Below are 25,370 nucleotides of genomic sequence, written 5' to 3'. Positions count from 1 at the left end.
ATATATTTCAAAAACTCAGGATGCTGGTGCTGAAATGTTAAGTATGGTTTAAATGACAATTCATTCATTTTCTTTTCAGCTTAGTCCCTTTATTAATCAGGGGTTGCCACAGCGGAATAAACCGCCAACTTATCCAGCATATGTTTTACGGAGTGGATGCACATCCACCCACAACCCAACACTGGGAAACTCCCATACACTCTCTGCATTTACACACATACCACAGCCAATTTAAGTTTTTAATTCTTCAGTACCGCGTGTCCTTGGACTGTGGGGGAAACCAGAGCACCTAGAGGAACCCACGCCAACACAAGGAGAACATGCAAACTCCATATAGAAATGCCAACTGACTCAGCCGGGGCTCGAACCAGTGACCTTCTTGCTGTGAGGTGATCATGCTACCCACTGCGCCACCGTGACACCCTTAAATGATAATAGTTAACCAATAAAAAGCATGTAATAATATCCCACAAGGGTTGTTTCTGTCATGAAGTACAAATGTAGCAATGATTCTGTAAAACAGCTTGGTAAAATTCTGTTATAGTTTAGACACTTTTATATTGTGTTTTTGCTCAGTTTTGGCAATGCAAAATGTACATACTGTATTGATCTTATTCTTTATGTACGAGTGGGTGCAGCCATTGGATTTTTTTTGGCACGAGACTTCCAGTCTCATTCACTTCTATTGATTTTTAGATGTCAAAAATGACTCGTTAAACAGCTCGATGCTGCAAACTGATATTTTATAATTATATTATTCTACTTTTTATTTGTAGACATGAACACACTTGTTTGTAAAGTAAGTAGTTTGACTTTTTTCTGCTGTTTATTATTCCTAGTCATTTCTGTCATTTCTCCCATAGGCAACTAAATCAGAAGTTCTAAATCAATTAGAAAAATGATCGTACGTCCTCATTGAAGAAAAAGATCAATACAGCCACAATAGAACTGTTGTGAGTCATGGCCATTTTTCTTTACTGAATGTAATAATCTCCAGGTTGGAGGAAAGTCCTTACCCCAGGTGGGGGAGTTCAAGTAACTCGGGGTTTTGTTCTCGAGTAAGGGAACATGGGATTGACAGGTGGATTAGTGCAGTGGTAGCAATAATGCGGTTGATGTATCTGTCCATTGTGGTGAAAAAGGAGCTGAGACAAAAGGCAAAGCTCTCGATTTATCGGTTAATTTACGTTCCTGCTGTCACCTATGGTCATGAGCTTTTGGCACAAGATCTCGAATACAAACGGCCGGAATGAGTTTGCTTCGCAGGGTGGCAGGGCGCACACCTATAGATAGGGTGAGGAGCACTGTCACCCAAGAGAAGCTCGGAGTGGAGCCGCTGCTCCTCCACATCGAGAGAAGTCAGCTTCGGTGGCTCGGGCATCTATTTCGAATGCCTCCTGGAGGCCTCCTCAGGGAGGTGTTCCAGGCTTGTTCAACTGGCAGGAGGCCTCGGGAAAGACCCAAGACACGCTGGAGGGACTACTGTATGTCTCTTGGCTGGCCTGGAAACACCTCGGGATCCCCCAGGAGGAGCTGGAGGAAGTGTCTGGGGAGAGGAAAGTCTGGGGTTCTCTCCTAAGACTGCTGCCCCCGCGACCCGGCCTCGGAAAAGCAGTTGAAAATGAATGAATGAATGAATGTAATAATGTATTTTAAACAAATTTAGTGAACTAAAGTCATATAGACTATTAAAAAATATTAAAATAGTCATTAAATTAAACCAAATCATTATATGACTCTTGATTTCTTGTTTAACTATTTCATTAAGTTAAATTAATTTAAGCTGTCCACATTAATGAAAACCAAAAAAAAAAAAAACGCATAATAAAAGGTATACTGTATGTTTCCATGTAAAATAAAGTACATTAATCTTAACAATCTGTGCTTGATTGAAACCATTATGGAATGTTTCGTGTTCTGTAAAATGGTTTTATCTCAAATAAATATGATTACTGACTAATTAGCAGCAGGAAGCTTTTTCTGTGCTAACAAAATGCATATTACCCTTAGGTATTTTATACCGGCCCAGCTAATGAGTTCACATTAATAAAAAAGGATCCTATAGACACCATATTGAGCACCAGAACTTCTCCTATTCAATTTTCTATGAGTGCGCCATTTCTTCCCTTCTGGGTTTGTGTACACCTGGTTGAAAATCAGTGCTTTAGAAGAGCAGAGAGTAAACAGTGTCCTCAGGCTCTGCGCTGACATACTGCTCACTCAGCTGTGGACAGACACATTATCATCTGCAGAGAGGAAGAGCAGATGTGTGAGCGCATGAATGCCAGAGTTATGTGTGCGAGAGCGAGATACGGAAAGGAAGAAGAAGGAGAAAAAAGACGGAAACAGAGAGAGGAGGGAGGATTGTGCAGCTCATCTCAACTTTTAAGAATCTGGAAACATAATAATAGCAGGGATAGAGAGGAGAGGGAGACAGAGAGAGGGGGAGAGAGAGGGCTGCCATGCTTTCATTCAGAATGACTTTTAATGGTGGCAGGCGAGAGAAATGACAGACTGGCTTTCTGTAGAGGGAACAGAAGGTGGTCTGGGAACACGGAATTGGATGCTGAAGCTGCAATCTGACTCACAAGACCCCTACAAAGTGTTCCGCAATACTCAAAATTCAGTTATGCTCTATGTAGATATACATGCAATACTTATTATAACTAATTATAATAATGATGGTCTATTGAGATCAGAGACTCAATTCTCATACAGGTACATGTACAATGAATTCTATTATTTTCTTTATTATATTTTCATTTATTAATACATAGCAAGAGAGAAGGAGAAAAGTATATGTTTATTCTTCAAGGATGCATGTAAAATTTGATGTTAGCATATTCAAATGATTTTTGAAAGAACATGTGAAAGAAAAAGCTTTTTTATTGTAACCACACTTTATAATATTAGTGTTAACTATATTTTGGGATATCAGCACGATGGCTCAGTGGTTAGCACTGTCGCTTCACAGCAAGAAGGTCGCTGGTTTGAGTCACGGCTGAGTCAGTTAGCATTTCTGTGTGGAGTTTGCATGTTCTTCACGTGTTTGCATAGGTTTCCTCTGGGTGCTCTGGTTTCCTCCACACTCCAAAGAGATGCACTATAAGTAAATTGAATAAATTAAATTGTGGAGTTGGAGTACTCAAACTTGGACTCAAGCCCAATTTTAATCGGACTCGGGTGTGCTTGTACTCGCACTTGACTCGGAATTGAAGATTTTGGACTCGGAAAATATGTGTGTGTGAATAAGTGTGTATGGGTGTTTCCCAGTATTGTGTTTTGGGTGGAAGGGCATCCGCTGCGTAAAACACATGCTGGACTAGTTGTCGGTTCATTCTGCTGTGGAAATCCCTGATAAATAAAAGACTAAACTGAAGGAAAATTAATGAATGAATTCTAGGACTTTCTGTACTAGACCGAATTTGGCCGGATTCGACTTGGAATCGGATGTTAACGTCTCAAACTTAGACTTGGATTCGACTGGTTAAGGACTTGGTCTTGACTTGGACTCAACAAAGGTGGACTCGACCCATACACTACTAAATTGTCTGTAGTGTATGAGTGTGTGTGTGAATGAGTGTGTATGGGTGTTTCCTAATACTGGGTTGCACCTGGAAGGGCCTCACTGCTTAAAACAAACAAATGCTGGAATAGTTGGTGGTTCATTCCACTGTGGCCACCTCTGAAATAAAGACTAAGCCAAAGGAAAAATAATAAAATAAATGTATATTTTGGGATCAAATTATATTTTGTATTTAACCAACTGTATAAGTTGTCATACCTGACACTGGCTTAAAAAATGGTTATGTTAAATATATTAAATGCTTTTGGTTCATTTGCAAAGTGCATTAATTTTTCATAAAACATAAGAAAACATTTATTTTTCTCCAAATGTATACTATGATGGCCTGAGAGGAAAAAAAGATGCATAAAGCAACCACTTTAGCAAACTTTACAAAGTATAAAGGTGATGCACAACGTCTTATGGAAATATTTGTGAGCTTGTCCTTGCCACAGGTATACTGCATGTGTTTCTAAATGTGGAGCAGCTTAGTGGGCCACTGTGAGCATCTCATGTAAAATTAACTGCCAGCTGTTGACCAGGAGGACGGCAATGAAGCAAGGGCCTATTCCTAGAACAGGGAGCAATGCAAGCTGGGAATAAAAGACACTGCTTTGTGCAGATAGAAATACAAAACTGTTCATCACCAATGTAAAAAAAATGTACTGTATCATGGTACTACTTTGGTGAACATGTGCATGGTAATGGAATTCTCTACAGTAGTAAATGCCACATAAGTACCATGCCATATAAATGTGAGAATCATTTTGAACCAAGTATACCTATCTGATCAAAGCACCATCCATCATCCACATGACCAGACAGCAGTAATTTTATACTTCAGAGACTGCTGTAAATAAAGAATCATACTTAGAAAAAAGTTGCATATTCCTGATGCATTCAGAATGAACGGCTCTATAGCATGTTTCCATTTCTTATATTCAGATGCACTCTAGAATTGCTTCTGTGCCGAAAAAGGCTAAATTGAAGTTTATCAAGCATGAGTGGAGCCAGGCAGCCTGAAACTGATTGAGACATGTCGTGCACAGCATATTTTGGTTAGGACAGCAGCTTCCCACAATGCATGTGTGGTTTGCCAGTGCTTTAGTATTGCTGAAAGGCATGAAACAACGCATCAAGGACTGACAGCACATCTTTTAACTCCTGCACCAGTGCAAGAGAGTGCCAATCATGGCCAATAATTAACAGCAAATTTTATAGGTGTGGGTAACATATAGGTTCATCAGAGGAATTTGATTCCTATTCTATAATTAAACATGCAATTCAGAGTAACCCAATAGACCACTTGCACTCTTCACACCCAATCACTATCAATTTAAACATAATCTCACAATATTTGCACAATGCACTGCTTTGTACAATTTCATATAGTCTGTAATGTCTATTCATGTATACAAACAAGCACTTTATGTAGCCTTTATGTGTACATGTTCAATTCTTATTAGTTATTTTTTTTAGGTTTCCAAACAATTATTCTGTAGTGTATTTAATATATTTGAAGTATTCACAGTTTCATTTTGTAGCCTTATGTTCATTGTTGTCATATATGACACTGGTTCTGCAGGAATGCTGTTTTTGCAATCAAATGAGTAATTCAAAAAGAAAAGATTACATGATCTAGTAATAGAAATTGCTCAATTTGTTAATAGACACACAAAATTTCTGCTTACATTGTCATTCCTAATAGACAATATGCAGAGCTAGAAAATATGAATATGAAAGCTTTATATGGCTATTTTCAATTTTATAAGGTTCCTTTTTTCAGCATCGATGTTGTAATGTGATTAAAATCCAATCAGTAAAATAGACTGAAGCATCCATTTGGTTGTTAATGCGTAAAAAGAGATGAAAGACCGTTTAAACGCAGGCGCTGTCATTAGCAGCAGGCTAGTGCAAAAATTCCATTAAAAATACTGGGATAAAATTAATTTCCATATTTTAAAGACATGGCACGGAAAAAAATATATATAATGCATCGCTTCTTGTTTGGTCTGACACCCACTTTATATTGCATCCCAGCCAGGCAGTGAAGATCGCTGTTTTTTTTTTTTAAAGAAATCAGACAAACGCAATGATTTTGTATGGGATGACAATTAATCGGAAGCCCTGGGGTTGGCTGACTGAAACTAAAAGTCTGTGTGCATAAAACCCATTGCATTTCAATATAGGGTGACCATACATCATCTTTTTCCCAAACAAGTCCACTTTTTGGGAGTTGGACTGAAAATGCATTTCTGCATCTCCTAAAAATGGGATTCAGCTTTTGCTTTCTACAGTCTTTATTAATGCAATTTCAGTTGTGTGCTTTAATTTCACATTTATGTCTAGGTCTTGCATTGTTGCATGGCACCATTGGTTGGTCATGTACATATGCAAATACTGGCCAGTGCATCTCAATCTCTCAGGACCAAGGCAACAGCCAAGAGAGACAATATCAGCTTTTACCTGTCGAGGGGTGGCACATCCTGAATAGAGTATAATGATTTGTGTTTTTTAATTTCAAATGATTTTTTTCAATAACCTATTGAAAAAAGTGTAATGTGTTAAATGCTAAACATTTTTTTATTTTTTTTGACAATATTCTATTATTAAGGGTGAAAGGGTTAATTGAAAGTATGTTATTACTCATGTATTAGAGTTCAGTAACATAGTTTTAAGGCTGTGAATGCATTTAACAAGTATTTACAAACCATAACCCCTACCTAATAAGCTACATCACTGTGATGTGTTTTTGTTTTTGCAAAGCAAGTGTGTGATTTATATTACTTTGTGCATTGTTAAAGCAATATTATTGTGGATAATGCTCATTACACACCCCTACCCCTACCGCTAATGCAAGAAAAAGAAAGGCCATAAACATATTAGCATGTTTACAGAGCTGATTTTGTTTCTGTCTACCCATAAACTGCTGCGGAGAGGGTCAGTATCCAAAGCGTTTTGGGGAAAAAAGTACTTTGACTGCACCACATGCTCTCTTAAAACAATAATTCTCTTTAAATTTTCCATGTAACATGGCAGCAGGAGTGCTTTCTACATTAACCAATTGAGAGGGAGAGGGATTACACTCCTACACCGGGGAAAATAATCCTATAACTACTGATTAGTCAACAAGTCCTGGGGTGTAAACAAACAAATCTCCTCTCATCTAATTTTCCACAGAGAAATCTGCATCCGCTTCATCCAAATGTTGTCGCTTGAACTCCACACTGAAATCAAATGGAAATATTGAGGTCCTTGGGTTTCGTACCTTGACCCTGCTCACTGCCTCCTGGGCCTGCATCATCCGGATGTTTTTGGATGGATTTCTCTCCGACAGGAGCTGAGTGGAGCCGAGGTAGTTGGCGGCAAAGATAATCCCATCAATGAGGTCCTCGGGCTCACAGGGGCCCGGCACTGTTAGAGGGAAAGCATCAAGAATTCATTATTAAAGCTATTTGTTGTGTTGCCACCTCCTCTATGGACCACCTCACAGTGACAGATAAGGTATATGAGCGTGAGCTTATCAGGCTGAAAAGTTGCATGGAGATGTGGAGTGTATAAATGTGTGTCCTCAGTCCAATCCTGATAAAATTATACTGTGGACACTGAAAAGCTGGAGTATGAGAAAAAGCAGGGTGTGTTGCTTGGGATTATTCTGCTTGTGCGAAATGGAAATGTGGACGTCATAAAACCCTCCAAGGAATCCCTTATGCCATCATTCTAAATCTAAGTGTGACAGAAATCTATCCTTTTTGCGTAAACCAGAATTTGTTCCCAAAAAGGCATGGCAACAACAATACATCTCAGGCTACCATAAACCAAAAATAAGCTGGTGGTCCATCGATTGTCCTGCTTTTCCAGAACTCTCTTCTGTTTCCTGCTGCAGTCTGTGAGTTTTTCTTCACTAATGTGCCCTTATATTAGCAAACAAGACTCCACTAATTATCATCTCACCACTGCAACCCATTAAAACAGACTTACAAATTCTGCAGGCATTTCACCATGTAAATCCTTTGAGACATAATTCTTTCTTCAGCAAAACTCTCTAATCTCCTGCTCCAAGATGGTTTGGCGATTTTGATTTGTTTTTGATTTGATTTGGACTTCTGAGGGCAGATTATCAAATGCAGAAAACAAAAGACAGGAGGTTCTCGCTTACCATCCACAAAGCTGGGAAACGAGGCCGTCTTCTTTGTTGGCTGAGAAAGAGAGAAGCAGAGTGTTTGATGTATAAAAGATGATGAAACATGTTCACAACATACAGAATACTTATAAAATATTCACCTTTTACAATTCAGAATAAAACATGATCATTAGATTTTAGAATAATACTATAAAGCAAATACATTAAATTAGATAAATGTGTATCAAAGGGCACCTAAGATGAAAATCTACTTGTGTAAGCTGTTTGGACGGAACTGTTTGTAGGTATAGTGTGTCCACGGTCATACTGGAGTAAAACAAACCCAACAAGTCTCTTTCTTTAAACTTCCTGATGTTAAAATAGGATCCAAATCTCAGTGATTTTGGGGCCCACTGCAATGTGACGTCCGAGTGTAGATTTCCCTGCCCATCAAATTGATTGACAGGCGACATGTTTTTATAATTACATGTTTGCACATGTCCACAGAACTTGTTTTTGCAAATAAACTGGGATTAAATAATGTTCCAACTCTCTGTGATTCTCTATGAAGTTTTAAAAGTCAGAAATATTTTTAAAACATTAGAGTTTGTAATAAAGACAGTAAAATCGCTATCTAATTCTTAACCGATATAATCACTACGCTAATATGTGTATGTGTGTGTACTGCAAACAGCATTTGCGTGTGACTCATCATTTCAGAAAGGCTTGAATAAACTCCATCACAAATACATGAAATAAACTTGCTTGGTATTTTTGACTAATGAGCTGTATTTCAGCTTCATTCGATTCTGTCTCTGTCACTGTGCTGTATATCTAATGTAACGCATGATTAGAAGCAGACACGCATGTGAGAACGGTGGGCGGAAAAAAGTGGCTCATTTAGATTTAAAGCCACAGGCTACACTAAACAGCTACACTATACTAAGACACCAAAATGGGCAGACTCTGGAGGCTATGATAAATGATCGGATGGGTCTTTTGAGCTGAAACATTACAGACACATTCTGGAGACACCAAAGGCTTATCTTACATCTTGTAAAAAAAAGTCAAATAGGTGCCCTATAAATAAAAATGTAAGACTTTTGAACTTGAGTTTGATCAGCTGTGAGTGAAGATATACAATCAAACAGCCTGAGGTATTTCTAACATAATAAACTGATTTAATTAGGCGAATGCTTGAATTTAAAGCAGCATAATACATACTTTTTTTATATGACATAAATAGTAAGGGGGCGGTATGGTGGGTCAGTGGTTAGTGGTCAATTGGGGTATCTGTGTGGAGTTTACATGATCTCTCTTTATTGGCGTGGGTTTTCTCCGGGTGCTCCAGTTTCCCCCACAGTCCAAAGACATGCACTATAGGTGAATCGAAAAAGCTAAATTGGTCGTAATATATGTGTGTGAATGTGAGAGTGTATGGGTGTTTCCCAGTGCTGGGTTGAGGCTAAAAGTGCATCCACTGCATAGAACATGTGCTGGATAAGATGGTGACCCCTGATCATTTCTTTTTTAATATTCGATTTTGTTTAACATTTACTTTTACATTAAAGTCCAAAGGGAAGAATTTCTGTTATTTATTACTTGATTGTTCAAACTACCTCACAGAAGTGCTCTGTTTGTTAACAGATTTGTTGAATGTTACAACAAGGTGAATTAAATAAAAACTACGGAACATCCTGGATCTGTTTCTTCACTCTTTTTTATTCTTTTATTTTTGTATTATATAAGTATCGGATCAAGTTTTGGTATCGGTAGATGCTCAAAATCAAATGACTCGAACTCAAGGGCAAAAAAAAAACCCTGATTGGGAAATCCATTTGATTATTAACTTCTTGTTATTATTACAATTTATTCTATTGTTTTGTGAATTTGGCTGGTATTTTGAGAATGCTTGTGTGTTTTTGTGTAATTAAATGTAATAATGTTATTCCAAAAACGTTGCCAAACAGACTCAGGAAATGAGCCAATGGTATATAATTTTACTAAATTAATTTTTTTTTTCCTTTTTAAATATATAAATAACCCAAAACTCAGATGGAAACCATCCAAATGACTCTGGATCTGGCTCATTGTATCACAATACACAATCCTGTCAGTCACTGTGAAGTGGCTCTCTGCAAGACTGTGCCCAGAACTGTAGGACACAGACACGGCATCAGACAGAATAATAGCCATCATTTTACTACAGAGCCATCCAAATGGAGGTTATGCTTCAAGAGGTCTTCATTAAATGCAATCTAAGGACTCAAAAGTTCCCTCAGCCAAAGTAATTAAATGTGTTCTGAGGAAGTAAAGCAAGACTGAAAGCTGCTTTACATGACATAAGGCAACACTTGCATCCCAATGCAAGATATTTGTGCAAACACAAGTGGATTATTATAAGCAGTATGTTTTGACTTATTGAGCAAAATGACATTTACAAGAAAGAAAGAAAAAAAAAACTTGACAATCATTACAGTGAACCGCTCAGACATTAAAGTAGGGTTTAACAATGAATATTCATAACACTTATGACCCTAATTCAAAATCTAATTTAGCCGTCTTGCTTCCTCCTACATGTGAAACATTCATAAGGCGGTTTTAATACAAAAAAGGCCTGTGTTAAGAATGATCTAAAAATGACCTTGGCGAAATGCTTGATAGCGCTATAAAACATCCATTTGGTGGATTTGAGTAACTGCCCAGATGATGTCTCATGTTTTATAGCTCTTGCATTCAGGGTGCGAGGCTCTTATGGAGGTTACATTCATGCATAAAAAATGTGGAAAAGCAGTAGAATAGGCAGCTCAAGGTTGAACTTCACTCTGTCTATGTAAATACAGTAGAACCAGGGCAAGACAGGGCAGAGCCAATTATTTTACTATATCAAAACATGGGGGAGGATGGTGGCGAGCTATGCTGAACAAAAAACAAATGGTCTCTGAAAGCAAGAGGAAAAAAAAAACAAGTAAGACTAGAGACTGGCATCGGCTAGAATAGCTCTGATGGAAATATGTGGTGATTATGTGGGGTGCGTACTGTCACATATTGATTGGTTAATGTGTTGGATGATTACAGGCTCACCTCAGTGACATTGTTGTTCTCTAGTGGTCCATTGAGATCAGAGCGCTGCTGCTTCCTTGGCTGTTCTGCACTATTAGACATCTAGAAAGAATTTAAATCAAGAGAAATAAGTAAAAATGTGTGTGATTTTTACCCAAAAGATGGATTGTAGGTTGTTGGTCACTCACTGATTTTTATCAAAGGGTTATTTCGGCCAAAATTAAAATTCTGTGATTAGTTACTCACACTCATATTGTTCAATCTTCTGAGATCTTTGTCTATCTTTGACATTAGGATACACAACTTAACAGAAATGTTAAAAAAACACAAATTCAGATCATTAAGATGAAATCCAAGAGCTCTCTCATCCTCCATAGACAACAAAATTTCGAAGATGTTCAAGTCCAGAAAAGGAATCAAAAATACTGTCAAATCATTCCACGTGACTTTAGTGGATCGACTGCAATCGTATGAAGCTCTAAGGACAAGTTTTGTGGAACAATTAAATTGTAAAAATCAGCCTTTGACTAATTGTCTATGACAGGCCATGGTGCGCGTTTACAACAGGGACATTTGGTCAGGAGAGGCAGGATCATCCTCACCTGCCATCATGAGATGCATACTAATGATAAAAAAAGTATTTTTTATAATTGTCCACTGATCTGTGCTATATTTGCAATTTCTGTTTGATTCAAATGATTTTAATCCTTTTAATGATCAAAATTACTGTATTTTGCATATTTCCTTTTTAACTACAGTGTAGGAAGCGAGGTGAGGCAGCTTCGAGCACATGTGAGCTTATTCAGTGGTTACTCTTCTTCTACACAGTAAAGTTCAATAGGAGTCTGTTATTTTACGTTTTGCCCAGACTGACTGCAAATATCATGGATGTAACGGTAATATCTCAGCTCAAAAATTTCTCAAAAATTGGACTTTTAGTCAAAACGTGAATAAATAATGGACGACCAATGTGGGACCTAAATGGCTTGCTTTAAAAGATGGGACAGAAGATAACATGATCGTTTCAAAATAATTCAAGTCATTTCAAGGCTTAATTTACAAGTAAAGGCAAGACCAGTGTGCAAATTCTGTGTGTTTGTGACTGAGAGAGAGAGAGAGCATCCACCGTTATGATGTGTCACTTGTTATTGATGTCTTTAGCATCCACCTTGGTGTTTTTTTGTGGGCACATTGAATCGCTGTACATTTTACATTCTTCCTTGGTCCAATATATACCTGCCTTGTGTATAGAAAGAATGCTGATATGAAACACAATCAGTAGTTGGCAAATATATTAGGTGCATATGACCTTGAAAAAGTCGTGCCTTACAAGCCACAAACCTCACCGCACGTCACTGATTTACAATGGGCCGTACGATGAATTGCCATTAGAGTCAGCAGCGTAAAATGCAAGCATTCCATGGCCTGTAAACGCGCACCATGACCTGGCATGAATGACATAGATGAACAAAGTTGTTTTTACAGCACATACGTGTTCAAATGTGTCCTCCAACATTAAGATCTGAACTTTTTAAAAAACACATAGACACATCATTTGCACAAGCGTTTAATTGACAATATGGTTGGCTGGTAGTAAAATTTTTGGTTGTATTTGTACTAGGATTTTAATGTGTTTTGATCAATGTTTTTATTTAAGTTTTATTTTAATGTTCAGTTTTTTAATAAAGCACTTTGTCACTTCTTGTCTATTAAAGGTGCTATTTCAATAATGTTCTACTTACAAGCTTTGTATTATTACAGTTGAACCACTGTCGTGACCCACTCAATGTGTTGACAAAGAGGATGAAAAAGCTCTCAGATTTCATTGAAAATATCTTAATTTGTGATCAGAAGATAAACAAAAATCTCAGGGGACTGAAACATGAGGGAAAGTAATTAATAAAAGAACTTTTTAACAATTTGATGAATATTAAAACCCAAAAGGCTTAAGTAAACCATTTGTACAAGCAATGACCACAAAGCAAACACTGCATGGATGTTGTGCTTAACTGAAAATGCACATTGCTATAAAAGACACTTTTCCTCTTTGTCTATCTTCAGGGGAGTTAACATCTCAAATGAACATTCCGTCTACTCCACATAAGGACATTATTACTTGATGAAATTCATTTGTTGCCTGACAGGATAAAATGTAATCTCCTCATTGCCCAGAGGCAATAAAGAAGCAGGAGGGTAATAGAACTTCACTGGACCACTGAGGCAATCAGACTAAATCTCACCCCTTCACCTAATTCCCCCTTGGACTGATTTAATTTCCTATTCTGCTTTTGAAAAATGCAAAGTAAGGCATTTTCCAAGGAAAACATCATTTTTCAGACACAATTAGAATTGTTTAAACTTAAATTAGAAAGTCAGCACCTCCTCAGATTGTCAGGAAATCTATTATTATGCATAATGGATGGATATCAGTTTGTTTGTCTTCTGATTACTTGCTTAGTGACTTTAGACTTTAGAGGTTTCTAACAATGAACCAGGTTTCATTTTTCGGTTGCTGGTTATACAGAAGAAAGAGAGAGAGAGAGACAGAATAAAAAACATCCACACAATGTACCTGAGCGAGCATAATGGTTTGGAATCTAAAAAGCTTCTCAAGGTAATGTATTCTTGCTGGGTGGAAATTTGTTTATTCCTGAGCATTAACAAACGGCTGCTCAAATCATGAGTAATGAAATTCATATTTGGGGATTTCAAAAATTGCTTTTGATCAGGGTTCCCTTCATGTCTAGGTTACAATGCGACAGCTCCCATTTCCGCCAGTTTATTTTCTTTCATCCTTTTCAACTTGCCGCTCAAACTGAGATACCATCCCCTTTAAATGAGCAAGTAACAGTGTATTCTCTAAAACTATCTTTGTAACCATCCCCACAATTATATATATATACAGTTGAAGTCAGAATTATTAGCCCCCTTTGAGTTTTTTTTTTCTTTTATTATTTACCAAATGATGTTTAAGAAAATTTTTACAGTGTGTCTGATAATATTTTTTCTTCTGAAGAAAGTCTTATTTGTTTTATTTTGGCTAGAATAAAAGCAGTTATTAATTTATTAAACACCATTTTAAGGACAAAATTATTAACTCCTTTAAGCTATATATTTTTTCGATAGTCTAGAGAACAAACCATTATACAATAACTTGCCTAATTACCCCAACAGGCCTAGTGAACCTAATTAACCTAGATATGCCTTTAAATGTCACTTTAAGCTGTATAGAAGTGTCTTAAAAATGTATTAAAAGTTTGTTATTAACACTATTAAATTTAGAAACGCGTTGAAAAAAAAACTATTCTCTCTTTTAAACAAAAATTTGGGGAAAAACACACAGGGGCTAATAATTGTATATATCAAATATTTCCACCACATTAAAGAGGGAAATTCTAAACTCTCTAAAGTCTCCTAAAATCTCCGAACATCACATTTTAAGCAGCATCAGCTCTTAATAGCATGAAATAGTATATCATTACACCCTTCTCGGCTGTCAGAATTTTTAGGCTCAGTCTTGGTTATAAATAAGCACTAGTCTCGCTTACTCAAATGCCACTTGCATATAAATGAGGGCTGTTGACATTCACATTAATATGTAACTGCAATTATGAATATGCATATTTTGGAGAGCCCTTTGGGAATATATATTATTGCATTAAAATAAACAACATCCAATATTAAATTAATATTCCTGACTGCTTAACTACTTAAAAGGAAGTTTCTTTTTCAAGTTGTGTTTTCACTATTGCTTTTATCTGATTATTTTCTGTATATATTTGTTTTACAATGATGTGACAATAAAAGTGACAAAAATTTATTATTTCATATAAATGCTGCTTTTTTTAATCATGACTTTCACCAAAATAATGACAACTGATTTTAACATTGATGATCAGAATGTCTTGATGTTCAACATTTACAACCCTTTTGCTAACAAATTGGAGCAAGTTTTACAATGCAGATGTGTTGTTTTACACCAGCTGTCGCTAAAGTGTCATAAGCAGAAAGCACTTTTTTAATAAAATCATACCTTTTTGATAAAATTTAAAAAATAAAGAAACATCAATATTTGCGTTAACATTAAGTGCAGTTTCACAAACTAATTTCGAGAGGAGCACGTGATATGGTTAGGCATGACTGGGTTCTCCTCTGTAATCAGTAATAATCAAATCAGAGTGATCCAAGCTTAATATAAATGGATCATTTTCTCCCTACTGCTCTATCTTCGTTTTGGAAGAATAACCCCTTCCACCCCATCTCCTCCTTTCGCTCCCTGTTCTAAGGGGGAGCTCTCGAGACCTGCCTGATCTCGGATAACCTTATATGCTTATTGAACAGGCGGGAGCCTTGGGCTCAAGTATCTCCGAGCTCAGGGTTCTCTCCCAGGACAGCATACCAAATGTGCAATAAACGCTAAGCAAATCTACAGTAAGTGAGAACTCTTGAGAGGGTGTTTGGCTGATAAAGATCATGAGCTGAAAACATTGCAGTGCACAAGTGTGCGGGATTACTTTAAATAACCAATCTATGGAGCTGTTGAATGACTGATTACATAACTGGGCTATGTACATGATAAGGTGTGCAATTATTTTTTTATAAATGCAGAGAAAATAGTTCCAGGCAGATCTAGACCACATTAAAGATTCATTTGATTTCTGCTGTTTCAAAGTAATTTACATCATGCAAACAATACAACAGCCAAACATCAAATCAGACACATGCACACAAAAAAAAGACAAAAAAAAAGTCTCTCTCTCTCTCTCTTAGATTTCAGTGTGTGTGTGTGTGTGTCTGTGTGTGAGAGAGAGAGAGAGAGAGATCCCAATCTCTCTCTCTCTCTCTCTCTCTCTCTGTCTCTCTCTCTCCCTTCCTCCCTCCCTCTATCTCTCTCTATCTCTCTCTGTCTCTCTGGCTCTCTCTCTCTATCTCTCTAATGACTGTATTAGTCTGCTGTCAATGGTTCAAGTCTTTTTTCTTTAACTTTAACTTAGTTTCACTATTAGAGGCGCTACTGCCAAACACTGTTAAAAGATGCACAGAAAGATGTCATTCACACATGCTTAACTTCTCTCACTCTCATAATCACTGCATTAATACCTGCATTAGTGGCTGAAGCTCCTGTTACTAGCTCTTAAATGGTGCTTTGGAATTAGCCATGAAGGCTTTGTATAAGATTTTAAATGAAACAGCTGAAAATGTTTTTAAACATCTGAATCTTGAAAAAAGAACAACGTCTTTATGTGTTGCAAACATAGTGTAAGTTGAATAATTGATCTTGTTTCACATTGAACATGCATTATTCTCTAATTATTCAATGACCTCTTGTCAGTTATTTTGCATACCAAATTTTAAATCTTTGCAAAGTAAGGTATTTAAATCACAGATCGCCATTCCATATTCTTCTACAGAATTTCATTTTACATAAAGTGTTTGAAAATGTATTAAATATTCAGATGATCTTATTGATTTTATTTCATATTTACTAGGCTGACTTATTCAGCTTTTTACTAAACAACTGCACTTCATTCTACAATCCAGGATGGCATGCACATACTGTGTATGGTATACTCAAGTATGTAACTAACCCTAAACCTAACCTGCATTCTAACCTTAACCACCTAACAAGTACATGTAATTAAATGTTATTACTAAGTAGTTACCGTGCTCAGCATATATAAGAACACCCCATCACAAAAATGCAAAAAGTTCATTTTTTAATAGGAAGCTCTACAATATTATATTTGTGCATATACAATGAACTAGTCAGTACTGAAGCCAAATCTGGAGGTTATATAAGAAAATAACTTACGATAACGGTCCAAAAACTAGTACACCCAAATTTATGTTATAGAAAAATAATAAATTAAAATTTAAAAAACTGGTAGAAAACAAGAGAAACAAACCAAAAAAGCTAAATTTAGTTGAAATTTTGTAGGTTGTAATTTTTTTCAATATTTTGCTTGAATTTAATTGTATTATCTTTCAATTTCTAAAATATTATTTTAATAAATATATCTGTTTAATAAATATGTTTTGTTCAAATGCACCAAGATACATTGCCTATATTTACTGAGAAATGGAGAAAAATAATTTTCAAAATGGGGTGTACTCAATTATGCTGATCACTGTAAATTAAGTTACAATGTAACAAGGACTCCTTAAAATAACGTGTAACTCTATAAACTTTTCATTGTTATTGCAGAAATGGGGAAATATATGAAAAATATCAATTTAATAAAAGGGTCCAAATTTTAATAAAAAACTATTTTTGTATGTTTTTTTGTGAGATTTTTTTCATATTTACAGAACAAATTGCATTATGGGAGGTTAATCTATACTTTTTGATAATAAATATTCTACTGTAAAATTTTTTATCATTTTGGTAATTTTAAACAACACATTGAATAATAAATAATTTCTAGAGAATTAATTTAAATATATTGTTTAAAAAATATTTTTAAAATGTCAATAAAAGTTGTTGCAAGAAAGATCAAGGTCCAATAATGCAATTGAAAAGCATAAATATATAGAAAAAATACATTGGCTACGTCCAAAGTCGCATACTTCCATACTATATAGTACGATAAAAATAGTTTGCTAGCTGAGTAGTATGTCCGAATTCATAGAATTCGAAAATCAGTATGCAAGAAGTACCCGGATGACGTACTACTTCCGGTGAGATTCTGAAGTGTGCAGGCCACGCACAATCCCATGATGCCCAGTGATTTATACTGCTCACATTCATACTGTATAGAGCGTACTTTTCTAACGGCCGAGTATTACATCTGAATTCAAATGCAGTACCTACTGAGTAGTAGGCGGTTTCAAACGCAGCCATTAAATCACAAAATACAGAACATTTTGACTTTATGGATATTTTTAGAGTGTTGGTACTATCCCAAATCTTGCTCCTCACCTTGAACTCAAACCATGTACTGTAGTTACCTTAGGTACCAGTACACTGTAAAAAAAATGCTGGGTTTCTTCAAATTGTCCCAACCCAAATTGTTCAAGTTAACTTAATTGATTTTACAAATGTAAGTTTAAGAAAACTAAAGAGTTGTGTTGATTCAGATCACTAAAAATAAGTAGCTTGAACAAGAAGTAAAGATAACTACACATAAATTAACGTACTGTAAAATAAAGTGGAAATTTGTTCCAGTAATTGTTCCATTCACGTTCCAAAACTGTTCCACTAAATAAGCATATAGCTCCAGGTTCTACAGATGCACCGACTCACCTGCTCTCTCACTTGGTCCTGCGTCCATCTCTGCCTATCCTCTGGCGTATGTGGTCGTACCTTAAAGTTCCTCTGGAGCTCAGGATTGTGCCTGGCAGGGGGGATATTCAGGGATTTGGGTCTACCATCATGACGGTGAGGCTGAGGGTATGGGGCAGGAGCGGGTTCAGGTTTAGAGCGTGTCTCGGGCTGGTACCCGCTCGGTGCTGGATCAGGTGCCAGTTCCTCTGGACTCTGATCAGTGCCGCTGCTGAGACTGCCCATACTCATGCTCATCTTAATCTCTGCCACTATCTGATCAATATCTTCCTCCGCCTCCTCTCCCGTCTCCCCCTCCGTCCCTTTATGTCCTCGGTATGGCGAAGCTCGCACAGAGTTCCCATTGTCCTCCGTGGCATAATAGTCACCTGCGTAACCTTCTCTATCTCGTCCCACCTGTGGTTCTTCCTCCTGATCGGGACAGTACCTTTCACTGCCCTCAACATCCTTCACCTCCTGATCTTCAATGGGAGGGGGAAGCTGCTCCTGATGGGGATCCGTATAGTGTTGATGGTGGTGGTGATCAAGGACAGGTTCAGGTCTGCCATCATAAAGCTGCTGATCAGAGTCCTGCTCGAGTACTTCGCAACGTACCTCTCCATCATCATCGTCATCATCATCCTCCTCATCATCATCATCTTCATCACCCTGTGCATCGTCCTCTCCCTCCACCCATTCCTCTACTGCTTCCTGGCACTCGTCTGTGTCCGGAGGTGGCTCCATGCGACCATCAGGGTGTACATATTCAGGATCGTTGCAGTCCATTCCCTCCAGATAGCTGTCATCCTCTGGGCAATAGCGTATATAATATGTCACACCTTCATCCTCCTCTGGAAGCCCCTCATCAAAGTCATCCTCTTCCTCATCTGATGTGTTATTGACATAGTCTGAGCTGGAGTCTCCGTCCAGACTGTCCGGGTGGCTGTGGTAGTCTCTGTGGGCGTGGTCGGGAGTTGTGGGCGTAGTCGGTCGGCTGTCTGTCAAATCTGCCTCTTCTTGGTTGTGGTAAGAGTGTTGGGTCACCTCGGGGTCATGGTGCTCTTCATACTCCTCCTCAGGGTGCTCAGGGTCAGGGTACGGGGCTGGACAGGAGCGTGGAGCTGGAGCATGAGGCTCTGTGGCCATGCCGCTGTTGATCCCTGGCCTCTTCCTCTGAGCCATTAAGAAGCACTCACAGGACGATCATCACTGGAAACCTCAGTCCTATCAAACAAAGACAGATGTATAGTAAGTATGACAGCATTTTTCACAATTTATACTCAATAAAAACAGTCAGTTTAGTAAGAGAAGGAAACACTGATAGTTAGGAAGACGCACATACAGCTAGACATTTACATGGTAAAACATGATGTTTACAATGGTAAGTTAAAACAAATGTGGTAAACGTGTTTAAAAATCACTTTACTTTAGGGCATTGTAGGTTAACAGGGTTTAAAAAACGAGTATTTATTAGCATACTTAGTAGGGATATCCAAATTCATTCAAGTGATTGAAAATCGAGCCTGATTACAGGGTTTCAGACTCTATCAGAATCGGACGCTACCTCCCGATAAGGACTCGAATATACAGTGTAACACATCAATAGTTATGCAGTGGCACAGAGTTAGACCTCTTTCTTGTCTTCACATAGAAAGAAAAGCATGCAGCATGACATCACTTTGTCGCAGAGACGCTATTGGTTAAATGTCGGCAAAGTAGAACACGGAAGCAGCTTGAAACGAAAATCGCGAGTACTGTATGTCTGCGCTCTAGAGGTACAGTTGATGATGACAACATTGCTATAGCAAACTGTGAAATATGTAAACTTGGGATTGTCTGCAGGGTATTTTAAGTTAAGGCGCTATTTGTTTTTATATTAGATTTGTTTTATATTTACTGTTGCTATAAAGTGAAAGTGAAAAATGTATGTTATTTATTACTTGATTGTTCAAACTACCTCACAGAAGTGCTTTGTTTGTTAACAGAGTTGTTGAATGTTACAATGAGGTGAATCAAATAAAAGATGAACATCCTGGATCTGTTTCTTCGTTCTTCTTTATTCTTTTTTTTTAAATGTATTATAGACGTATCGGATCGGGTTTCGCAATCGGTACATACTCAAAATCACTCAAGGGCATAAAAACCTTATCCGGACATTCCTAATACTTAGTAATTTGATAGATTACGTTAAGAATTGCAAACATTTTGTGTATTACACTCTTAAAATTGCATTTTTTATGTGCAAATAATTATTTAAGTAAATATGCACTAATTTGCCTAAAATTAGGTAGTCAAGTACAAAATTTTCATTTTTTGATGTAGTAGAGTCAAAGGTTTTTTTTTTCATTAAATAATGATTTAGAATAAACTGTGAATGGCCTACACACAAAAAACAACATCTTCACATTTGTGAAGAATTAAAGATTGCATATAATCAGGCATTAAAGTATGTATAAAGGTATCACTATATAAAACTCCTCGGAATGTAGATATGAATAAAAGTGTGAAGTCTGGTGTGTGTACAGTAAATGCTGCTGAAGTGGAGAGTCTGAAAAATCTGATACTCTTTTACAGCAATCCCACAGTTCTGCTGTATTTATAATTAAGTAAATTCAGCCTTGGTAAGTAAAGAGACTTTTATAATACCTTTAAGAGTAGAGTATATGCATGATTCATCACAGTTTAACACTGAACAGCTTAGCTATAAGAGCTGTGCTATACCATCTGCGTCGTTATCATCCAAGTAGCAAGAATGTAATGTTTCCACTGAAGCCTTCAGATTTGTACAGCAGTCAGACAGAACACACGCAGATCTTCACGTGTAACACTCAACAGTTGAGCTGTAACACATCCACAAATTCAGGCGCTGTTGGGGTGTATTGATCTCTGAGTAGAGGCGCAATCTCTTCTCAGCTACTCTCAGCACCTGATCAATTTCAGTCATTCAGTTTGACTGATGTTCATTCCACGTGTACACCAGCACCATCATTGAACCACTCCAGCTGAGAACATGTGAACACCATTTTAAGCACTGACTTTTACAGCATCAAACGCAGGCTAATTAAGTCATTAGCGAACTGGCGATTTGAATATTAAGACCAATACAATGTATTTTTCTTTCAGATTCTGTAAGCTGAAATCCTTACAAATAAAGAAAAAATTGATTTAAATCTAGAAAAATATATAATAAGTGTTTTTTGTTTTCAATTGTAAACATTACCCTTTTTTAACGATATATATATATATATATATATATATATATATATATATATATATATATATATATATATATATATATATATATATACACGTCAAAATAATGTATATATGAGCAATATCACACGAGTAGCAGTGTGATATGGCTGTGTATACATCACGCTGCTACTCATGTGATTTTGCATTTACTGTATACAACAGTTCGACGGCATAGTCGTGTATATAATAAAAAAAATCAACATGGAGAGTCTAAAAACCCTTTAGTATGATGAACTACTTTCTTCCACCATTCATTCACATATGCAGCTGACGTCAGAAAAGCAGAAGTCATTACTAATTCACCAGTGTCACTTTAGAGCTAGTATTTAAATGATTCTCTTGCGTAATGTCTAAACTAATGACTAAACAGGTGATTTTGGCACACATTTCACGATTATAAGGCTGAATGGGATGGAATGCCATCAGTCTAAAAAAAATTCCTAGTATTTCTCTGTTGTAATTGGGAGAGATCAAAATAATTAATTTACCAGATTACTGTTGTGTTTGCAATAAGGAAAAACGCTAAACACATGCAGGCATTTCTTCTTTTTTTTTTTTTTTTCAACTGAACTAGTCTGCAGGAACAAAAACAGGAGACTCATTAGAAACAAACAGATGGCCACACAAAAAGTAACTCTGGGTTATACAAAGAGTGGCCAACACAAAATATATAAATTCCTGATATGTAAGTCCCATCTTATACTCAATACACTAAAATTACTATGGACATACAAAAAAGAGAGATTAACTCAGAAAGTCACTTACCAGCTTATTTATAATTTGATCAGCTGTAATTTGAAATTACATTGGGTTTTTCGCCTCTAATGGTTTATTATGCAGCCTCTCTCCTCATCTTATGGATGGCACTGTATCTCAGAAATTATAAATTATTAAAATTTTTATATAAATGTTTTTCTAAAATATCTTTAGACGCTATTCTTATAAATAAGATGCATAGTTTCAGTCTAAACAACTACATCCTCACCTAAAAAGCTTCAAAAGAACGTTGTTGTCCAACAGCTGCAATATTTGTCAAACTATAATGAGTTTATTGATCTGCTGTAACTCTATGTGGGTGGAGTAATACTGAAGCGTGAGGAGGCTGTACGAATTCTGTTATTCTGTGCCGAATATCGCTCTGCTATACTGCTACACACACACATACACAGGTTTGAAATATACTTGCGGTGGTGGCCAGACTGAAACACACTTTAGATTTTTAACACTATTTTTATTTTTATCTAAACTTTAAATCAGTCAATTTAAATAATTTAATAAAATATTTCAATAGGTTAAAATATCAAATAAGTTAAAGTTTGTCAAAGCATTTTAGATGTAAATTTTTTTAATGTTTTTTTTTTATTATCAAATTATTAAAATTTACAGCAAACGAGAAATAAATGACAGGAAAAACTAATAAAAGCAGACAATATCTCTAAAAAATTATAATAATTACAAGCATAAAACATGTAGATTAGTTGAGTAGACAAATGAGTTGATTACCCATTTCTAATGGTGTACCAATATTCTGCAGCCAGCCAATTTAGATGTAATTCCGTCCACTCCGGGTGTTAGGTAGAGCTTTTCTGAGTCGTTTAGATTAAAGAATAAATTATTTAATGTTTCTCTTGCTCTCGCGAATGTGCACAAAAAACTGATAACAGCTTAGAAAATCAAAGCAAAAACAAGTCCCGGACATTTTAATAGATTTAGAAACCCCGGCCAGACACAAAAAGGTGCGGATCTCTATGGGTCTGCAGAGCATGTGAGTGTTGACCGTTCTTCTTGCGCGCACAGAACGAGCAGTATGAAACGGGTAAAGGAGGGAAGATTTTTCCAGTACTTAATCACTCCCGGATGTTTGTTTATATTGGGCGGATACAAAAAAAAGTGTTAAAAGATGATAATATTAGTAAAAAAACTATTTGCCACTAAATATACTTGGGCGGCCGTTAATATACCTGAGCGGCCGACCCAAGTAAAGTCTATGTGTGGGAAGCACTGCTCTCCATATACAGTTAAAGTCAAAATTATTAACCCCCTTTAATTTTTTTTTTCTTTTTTAAATATTTCCCAAATTATGTTTAACAGAGCGAGGAAATTTTCACAGTGTCTCTGATAACATGTTTTTCCTCAGGAGAAAGTCTTATTTGTTTTATTTCAGCTGGAATAAAAGCAGTTTTAATTTTTTTTTATAAAAACATTTTAAGGACAATATTGTTAGCCCCGTTAAGCTAACTTTTTTCGATAGTCTACAGAACAAACCATCATTATACAATAATTTGCCTAATTAACCTAACCTGCTTAGTTAACCTAATTAACCTAGTTAAGCCTTTAAATGTCACTTTAAGCTGTGTAGAAGTGTCTTGAAAAATATCTAGTCAAATGTTATTTACTGTAATCATGGCAAAGATAAAATAAATCAGTTATTAGAAATGAGTTATTAAAACTATTATGATTAGAAATGTGTTGAAAAAATCTTCTCTCCGATAAACAGAAATGAAGGGAAAAAATAAACAGGGGGTGAATAATTCAGGGGGGCTGTATTAGATATGATCATACCCAACCCTCACAGGAATCCTGTGACAAGTTTTTAATATATTAAAAAAAACAATTTTAGTTTTTAAGTGTTGTGAAATATGACACCTCATAAACCAACTTATAAGAGAAAAACTAGGTCACACCCATGTCATGATACAAATTTCTGTCCTTGTAAGCCACCACTATCACACACACACACACACACACACACACACACACACACACACACTCTATCAGTATACAGTGCAGCAAGAAGAGCATGATATCAATTTGAATGTAATTCCTTTTGTTGAAAAATACACGTCTCTTTGTTGTCTCCTCACCATTTTTAAGACATCTTGACACCATGGGACCCTTAAAATAAGCTAGGAGGAATCTCACATGCCTAAATTGCTTTTCAATAGGCTGCGAACATGACAGAAAGAATGGCTGGAGTTTTTCTATGAGATGCTTGTATGAGTAGGCAAGACAAATTTTAACCAACATAAAAAAGCAATTAGATGTCAGTGTTCAGAGATAAATCATGACAACGGCGGCTGTACAGAAGCGACATAATCACACGCACAATTTGAAACTCTCACCAAACATGTAACGGTGTCAGTGTAAATATACTGTTCTCTCGCTGTGTTTCACACACACACTCTCTCTCTCTTACTCACTAGCTCACTCACTCACTCACTCACTCACTCACTCACTCACTCACTCACTCACTCACTCACTCACTCACTCACTCGCTCACTCATTCACTCTCTCACACAATGCCATGCTGCTGTCTCTATCAAATGCCTGCAACAACAGTTCACAGAGAGATTTTATTGGTTCTTTCCTTTTTGTTTATTCTGTTTTAATTACGCCTTCCATCACCAGTCATTACAACAACTAATTATCATTGTGCTTGTGCTTCTCCAATCTTACAGCAGGTTGAGCTTATAGAAGCTTTTATTGTCGACACACATACAACAGCTTTTAACGAAGCCCCAATTTGTTTTCCTGCCATCACACACTATGGCACATCCAGCCCTTATTAAAATCCTCGTCATAGTTAAATTCTGCCTGACTGCTTCTTTTACACCTCTCAGAACAACACCTCTTTGAGGAGATTTCCCTCCACCTGTTACAGCATAGAGAAGAATATCCACTTATTTTCATACTGTGTTTCAAATTATGTGTTGTGGTTCTGGTTTAGGGAAAAGTTTATTAAAAAATAATCAAGTTTGCTTTAAATAATAATATATATATATATATATATATTTTTAGGGCATTACGGTGGCACAGTGGGTAGCCCGATCACCTCACAGGAAGAAGGTCACTGGTTCGAACCCTGGCTGGGTCAGGTGGCCCCAGTCCTAAGTTATGCACTATAGGTGAATTGAATAAGCTAAATTGGCCATAGTGTATGTGTGTGAAAGAGTGTGTATGGGTATCCCAGTGTTGGGTAGCAGCTGAAAGGGCATCCGCTGCATAAAAACATATGTCGGATAAGTTGATGGTTCATTCAGCTGTGGTGACCTCTGATTAATAAAGGGACTAAGACAAAAAGAAAATGAATGAATAAATATATA

General features: G+C 36.6%; 1 protein-coding gene across 17 annotated transcripts in view; it reads right to left on the bottom strand.

Annotated features, from left to right (window-relative positions):
- Positions 1–25,370, bottom strand: part of apba2b (amyloid beta (A4) precursor protein-binding, family A, member 2b) — a 246,027-nt gene that overhangs the window by 144,239 nt on the left and 76,418 nt on the right. For all 17 annotated transcript variants that reach the window (XR_012383328.1, XR_012383327.1, XM_073908627.1 and 14 more), the window contains 4 exons: positions 17,995–19,236; positions 10,773–10,853; positions 7,725–7,764; positions 6,834–6,979 (listed from right to left, as the gene is read on the bottom strand). Coding sequence is in view for 15 of the 17 variants with exons in the window: in XM_073908627.1 (XP_073764728.1) it covers positions 6,834–6,979; positions 7,725–7,764; positions 10,773–10,853; positions 17,995–19,194 (1,467 nt within the window). In the remaining 2 variants the exon portion in view is untranslated. The remainder of the gene's footprint in view (positions 1–6,833; positions 6,980–7,724; positions 7,765–10,772; positions 10,854–17,994; positions 19,237–25,370) is intronic.

Source organism: Danio rerio, chromosome 7, assembly GCF_049306965.1.
Source record: "Danio rerio strain Tuebingen ecotype United States chromosome 7, GRCz12tu, whole genome shotgun sequence".
NCBI lineage: Eukaryota > Metazoa > Chordata > Actinopteri > Cypriniformes > Danionidae > Danio > Danio rerio.
This window is presented reverse-complemented; position numbering and strand designations above follow the sequence as displayed.